This window comes from Trypanosoma conorhini (genome assembly GCF_003719485.1).
Source record: "Trypanosoma conorhini strain 025E chromosome Unknown Tco_14.4_contig_00396, whole genome shotgun sequence".
NCBI classification, from domain to species: Eukaryota; Euglenozoa; class Kinetoplastea; order Trypanosomatida; family Trypanosomatidae; genus Trypanosoma; species Trypanosoma conorhini.
Window position 1 is genome coordinate 12,104 of NW_021704458.1, and position 6,359 is coordinate 18,462.

The 6,359-nt window shown below is 42.6% G+C and overlaps 3 protein-coding genes and 1 pseudogene across 3 annotated transcripts, besides 6 other annotated features; all 4 read left to right on the top strand.

Moving 5' to 3' along the window:
• Window positions 1–178: 178 nt before the first annotated feature.
• Window positions 179–2,017, top strand: Tco025E_06136 (cation transporter protein; annotated as a pseudogene).
• Window positions 2,018–2,192: 175 nt separating this feature from the next.
• Window positions 2,193–2,207: a sequence feature (A-rich).
• Window positions 2,208–2,231: a microsatellite.
• Window positions 2,232–2,256: a sequence feature (A-rich).
• Window positions 2,257–2,357: 101 nt separating this feature from the next.
• Window positions 2,358–2,392: a microsatellite.
• A 90-nt stretch (window positions 2,393–2,482) lies between these two features.
• Window positions 2,483–4,072, top strand: Tco025E_06137 (T-complex protein 1 subunit beta; the record flags this gene model as incomplete). Its single annotated transcript, XM_029373025.1, has 1 exon — window positions 2,483–4,072. One exon carries the CDS (start codon window positions 2,483–2,485, stop codon window positions 4,070–4,072), a length of 1,590 nt encoding a protein of 529 aa, XP_029227089.1.
• Window positions 4,073–4,183: 111 nt separating this feature from the next.
• Window positions 4,184–4,213: a microsatellite.
• A 210-nt stretch (window positions 4,214–4,423) lies between these two features.
• Window positions 4,424–4,470: a microsatellite.
• A 181-nt stretch (window positions 4,471–4,651) lies between these two features.
• Tco025E_06138 (putative eukaryotic translation initiation factor 3 subunit) lies at window positions 4,652–5,632 on the top strand (the record flags this gene model as incomplete). Its single annotated transcript, XM_029373026.1, has 1 exon — window positions 4,652–5,632. The coding sequence occupies one exon, from the start codon at window positions 4,652–4,654 to the stop codon at window positions 5,630–5,632; it is 981 nt and encodes a 326-aa protein (XP_029227090.1).
• Window positions 5,633–5,991: 359 nt separating this feature from the next.
• Window positions 5,992–6,318, top strand: Tco025E_06139 (uncharacterized protein; the record flags this gene model as incomplete). Its single annotated transcript, XM_029373027.1, has 1 exon — window positions 5,992–6,318. The coding sequence occupies one exon, from the start codon at window positions 5,992–5,994 to the stop codon at window positions 6,316–6,318; it is 327 nt and encodes a 108-aa protein (XP_029227091.1).
• Window positions 6,319–6,359: the final 41 nt, after the last annotated feature.

A 6,359-nucleotide genomic window follows, 5' to 3' on the forward strand; every position in this document is an offset into this window, starting at 1 on the left:
CCTACCCCTTTTGTTGTCTGCTTTTTTAATCTGCTGTATTTTTCTAAATTATTACAGAGTCGATTTCTTCTTTTCTTTTCATTTTTTAAATTATTATTCTGAAGAGTGGTGACTTTTTGGCACTAGGGATTGGAATTGAAAGTCAAAAAGAATAACAAATTGAAAATTAGGATAGGGAAATGGCGCGCTTCATGATGCCGGCCTTACTTGCCGCTGGATTTGCCGGAATGGTGCTGGCGCTAAGTTTTGTCCTGCATAATTCACAGGCCCATTTCTTATGGGTTGGAGGTTTTGTTTCCTTGGGTGAGGCGTTGATGCTCGTGGCGCAAGTTCCGGAACACACAAAAAGCATTTACAAATGTAGTTTTTTAAAGTGCTTTTATGGAGTTTTAAGGGGTACCCTCAAAGCTTGTATTATTGCTTCCTTGTTGTTCAGTTTAAAAGAACTAGGGCCCATTCTCGCAATATTGTTTTATTCTGCTTTTGTACTAGAATTTAACTACCTGCGAACCAATAACTTGAGTCATATGAAGTTTTGGCTTGTATTTGCTGCACTCAGCATACTTCTTCTGTACTTGGGACTTTTTATTAAGAGGAATGGAGATGTTTATCAAGCTACTGTTGCTTTCGCTGAATTAGGTGTCTTTTTGCTTTTGGCGCATTTCTATGAGGGTAATTGGTCAAGAAGGAGTAGTTCTTGGGAGAGAGTTTTTGAGCAGGTCGTTGCTTCTGTAGAATTGTCGATTTTCGGTTGGCTCTTTTCTTCAAGCGAGAGAGTTCTTGGTTTTTCAACTTTATGGCTTTTGTTTCCTGTACTTTCAGTTATCTCGGGATGCGGCAAAGTAATTTATGAATCAAGAATTGGAGCCGCGACTGTGCCTTTTTGTAGGAATGAGGTTTTGGCGGTGCTCTTGGGAGGTTGTTTTGTGAGTTTGATTTTTGGGGCGCGTGGCGCGGGTGATTTTATTGTTATGATGAGTAATTTTGTACTTCTGATTTGTTCTATGAAGGCTGTGCATTGTAGTAATGCATTTTCCTCATTAGAGCCTTCATCTTTTTTATCAACAACACAGAAATGTGGTTTAACACCTCTTGTCAATGCGTTTTTCTTTTTTTTTCAAGTGAGCGAGAGAGAAAGTTGGGTTATTTTTTCCTCCTTACTGTAGCTGTAATGATACTTGAATTTCTTTATGGAATTTCTGCTAATTCTTTGGGGTTAGTTTCGGATTCTTTCCATATGTTATTGGACTCGGTATCAATCGCAGTTGGTTTGTTTGCAGAGTTTGCTTCATCCTTACCCGGTGACAAAAAGACACATCCATTTGGTTATGCTCGGTATAGAGTCTTGGGGGGATTTATTAATGCGGTACTTTTACTATTCATAGCATTGTTTGTTGTTATTGAGTCAATTGAACGACTACTGTGTCCTCCTGACATTAACGCTGCCTACCTAATGCATATAGCTGTTGTTGGTCTGGTTGTAAATATTATTGGTGTCGCGTTTTTTCACGACGCGGATGGTCACTCGCATTCCCATGGCGAATGTTCTTGCTCAGTGGACCACAATTTGAGAGGAATTTATTTGCATATACTGGCAGATCTGGTTGGCAGTATAAATGTTGTGATATCAAGTATATTCTTGTGTTTAAAAGGTTGGAAAATTGCTGATCCACTATGCAGTCTAGTGAGTTGTTTGTTTATATCTGTTTCAGCCTTTCCTCTTTTAGAAGAGACAGGGAAGATACTTCTTTTGTCTGGACACCCGTATGATCAAGAGACATTTTTTCAAAAAGCTATTGCTGGTATTAAGGGCATAGCAGATGTTACTTCGGTAGAAAGCATTTCTGCATGGCCTCACTCAACTACGCCTAATGAATCAGCATATTGTGCAGTAAAGTTGTCTGCGCGTGCTCAAGCCGATCACAACCAGGTACGTATCTCTGTGAGACAATTTATGAAAGGATTTTTTAGAGCAGAAACTGGCTCATCTCATTTGAATGTAATTGTGCACATAGAATAGTTCTTGGAAGAAACGAGAAGAAAGATGGATAAAGAGGAAGAAAAGTCATGTGTAATCGGAAATCCTTTTTTTTTCTTCTGTTACGGCATAGTAATTAAATAGCTGGACTACTATTTACTTCGTCGGAACACATTTTTTTTTACCCTTTCCCGTTTGGAATTAAATTCACCAGGAAGAAGAACAATTGAAAAAAAAAAGAAAATAAAAAAAATGAAATTGATATTGAATTAAATGAATGCCTATTCCGAGTATTTACTTGCATGAAACTGAATTGATCTTGCTGAGATTAACAAAGCGAAGACAACATAACGAAAGTGAAAACATTATATATGTATATATAACAATAATAATAATAATAATAATAATAATAATGTTTTCCCTTTTCCTCTCCCTCTTTTGTCTTGTATGGATACATATTTTAGGGATTAAGTTGAAGCCAGAAATAAGCCACAATATATAACAATGCTTTTTGCAAATCAGGCACAGCAAGTGCTTCGGGAGGGAGCCTCGGAGGAGAAAGGGGAGCGGGCGCGGTTGATGAACATCATGGGTGCCATTTCTGTTGCGGATATCGTAAAAACGACGTTGGGTCCCAAAGGCATGGATAAAATTCTTCAAGGTATGGATCGCACTCAAAGTGTTCGTGTAACCAACGACGGAGCCACTATTCTCAAGTCGCTTTTTATGGATAATCCTGCTGGAAAGATCCTAATTGACATGAGCAAAACCCAGGATGATGAAGTTGGTGACGGTACAACCAGTGTAACTGTACTTGCTGGTGAACTTCTTCGCAATGCTGAAAAGCTTCTTGATCAGTCTATCCACCCACAAACTATTATTGAAGGTTACCGCCTTGCTACTCAGGTGGCTCGCGGGGCTCTTGTTGCTTCAGCTGAAGATCACAGTAACGATGCAAAGATGTTCTACGATGATCTTTTGCGCATTGCGACAACGACGTTGAGTTCCAAAATTATTACGGTTGAAAAGGAACATTTTGCCAAACTTTGTGTGGATGCTGTGTTGCGGTTGAAAGGAAGTGGGAACCTTGAGATGATTAACATTATGAAGAAACTTGGAGGAACCCTCGCTGACAGCTATCTTGAACCCGGATTCTTGTTGGATAAGAAAATTGGCATTGGTCAACCTCGCTACCTTGAAAACGCAAAGATATTGGTTGCCAATACCCCCATGGATACTGATAAAATTAAGATATTTGGAGCCAAGGTTCGGGTTGATAGTGTAGCGCAGCTTGCAGAAGTGGAGGCCTCGGAAAAGGAAAAGATGAAAAACAAATGCATGAAAATTATTAAACATGACATTCATTGTTTCATCAACCGCCAGCTAATTTATAATTATCCAGAGGAAATTTTTGCCCAGCATGGTATTATGGCTATTGAACATGCAGACTTTGAAGGAATTGAACGACTTGCCAAAGCCCTTGGTGCTGATGTGCTTTCTCAATTTGACGAAACAGAAAATGTAAAATATGGATTTGCACAAAAGATTGATGAGGTCATGATTGGGGAGAGTACAGTTATTCGTTTTTCTGGACTTCCCCAGGGTGAGGCATGCACTATTGTTGTTCGTGGCACATCAAGGCATATTTTGGATGAAGCAGAACGCTCTATACATGATGCACTTTGTGTTATTTCACAAACGATCAATGAAACCCGGACAGTACTGGGAGCAGGATGCTCAGAATTTGTGATGGCACGAGCTGTAGAGGAAACGGCTAAAGCGACACCGGGTAAGAAACAGCTTGCAATGCTCGCCTTTGCCAACGCCCTTCGCACTCTACCAGCTATCATTGCCGATAATGCCGGTCTAGACAGTAATGATCTGGTTACCCGTTTACAAGCGGAACATTACCACGGCCATAATACCTTTGGCATTGATGTTGTCAAGGGCGACGTGGCGGATGTGAAGGCGCTCGGTATCACGGAATCTTTCAAGGTAAAGAATTCGGTATTGGGCTATGCTGCGGAGGCCGCAGAAATGATTCTTCGTGTGGATGACGTCCTTCGGGCTGTCCCACGCAAGCGAACTCAGTAGAGACGAATCCTTCCCTTTTGGCTATTTCCTTTTATAACACGAACAATAACCCAATTGTTTCATGAGAAGAAGTCAGAATTCGTTTTTACGACGGCAGAGGCCTCTTGGTCGTTTAGTTTTATTTTATTTTCATTTCCTTTTTAAGACACCGTAAGCTTTTGTTATTGAAAGATAGATACGAAGGAGGGGGGGGGGAAAAAAAAAGTCGGTAGACGGCAAAACAAACAGGCGAAGAGGAACATGCGAGTTCATGTTCATTTATGATACTCTACTCTTTTTTTTTTGCCTCCTTCTTTACCTCGTCATGCATCTTTATTTCATGTGGGATGCACAACATAATTTATATTTCCTTGTATGTATGTATGTAATGTATGCCTGCACATATATATGTGTGTTTGCGTTTGTGTTTTTGTGTGGCAGAGGATCGCGGTCACTTTGAATCTTTTGTTGTTGTTTGTCGATGTTAGGGTAAAAAAAAAAAGCTCGAAACGAAAAGCTACGAAAAGGGGCAGTGAAGGCACCGGTAGCAGTGGAAGCGAAAAACAAACTAATTCAAGAGTAGCTTTTTCTCTGGAGAAAATGAGCGCCAAATACAGTGCATCGGAGAAAGTTTCCGGAGCACAGAAAAAGGAGACTGCGGTGCCTGCCAATGTCAATTCCGATATTACGAAGGTAAAGATATGTTCTGGCCATACGAGGCCCATTTGCCACATTAACTACAGCGAGATCATTGATGGAACGTTTTGGTTTGTTACTTCTTGCCACGATGCCAAACCTATGCTGCGCAATGGCGAGACGGGTGACTGGGTTGGCACCTTTGAGGGCCATAAAGGTGCGGTGTACTGTTCCGTCTTCAACAAGGAAGCGACTCGGTTGGTGACCGGGAGTGGTGATTATTCGTCAGTGATATGGAATGCAATTACTGGAGAAAAGCTGCACACGTGGAGCCATCCGAAATACATAAAATCCTGTGACTGGATGGAAAACAAAATTGCTACAGGATGTTTCGATGGTCTCGTCCGCATTTTTGACGCCAATGATTACAATGCAGAGCCACTTAGCTTTGACATTCCAGAAAAAATCAATCAGGTGAAATCAACGTACTTTATTGACCCCACCACCATGGTAACGGCAAGCGAAACTGTCATTATGAAATGGGACCTTCGTGATACATCTCGCCCCTACCTACGGAAGGAGATCCGGGACCTTAATTTTCTCGAGTACACTCATCGCAATTGCATTGTCGCAGCCCATGATAAGAGTATTTCCTTCATTGACACCATCTCGTTAGAAATTAAAAGCTCCTTCACTACCAACGAAGACGTGAAATGTGCATCTCTCTCGCCTAATGGGCAGAATGTGGCTGCTGGCTCGAAGCTAAAGGCAAAGGAGTTCACACTAGACGGTGCTGAGCTAGAATCTCACAGAGGTCATCACGGACCTATCTTCCACATTCGTTGGGCACCGGATGGAAAGTCCTTCACCTCGGGTGCAGAGGATGGCATGGCACGCATCTGGCCTTCACATGACATCATTCAGACATACGATGGCGAGAATTAAGGGTGCTTTGCAGTCACCAAAACAAAGGGAAAACAACAAAGAGAAAAAAAAGGAAAAGAACCAATCCATAACGAAGGAAAGAAAAACCACAACCACAAGGATTTGGATGCCTTCACTTGACGTGTCTCTCACGCCCAGGAAAACATTATTGCAACAAACATAGGGGGCGAAAACACACAGGTAAGGAATATTCTCGTACACACTCCAAATGATTCAGGCTCGGGGTGCGTGTTATAGTCATTGTATGCGCAACAACTCATACACACAATTTACTTGTGTTAAACATGCTCACTCCTTCTCCGCATGATGTTGCCTCGGACACAAGGAAAGAGAAACAAAGCTTACCCCAACAGAGACAAATGTCGGACACTGCTGCTACCGCTGTGGCTGTTGCTTCGCCCGTGAAGAAGACTTCACCCAGGAAGGCCTCCCCGAAGAAGGCTGCGGCGGCGAGGAAGCCAGCTGCCAAGAAGCCAGCAGCTAAGAACGCTGCGAGGAAGCCAGCTGCCAAGAAGCCAGCAGCCAAGAAGCCAGCTGCTAAGAAGGCTGCAGCCAAGAAGCCAGCAGCCAGGAAGCCGGCAGCCAAGAAGCCAGCTGCCAAGAAGGCTGTTAAGAAGCCCGTGGCAAAGAAGGCGGCGAGGAAGGCGCCGAGGAAGGCCGTGAAGAAGGCCCCAAAGAAGAAGTAGAGCCCGCCTCTTGTCTGGCTTTTCGGCCCTGCGAGTTGCCT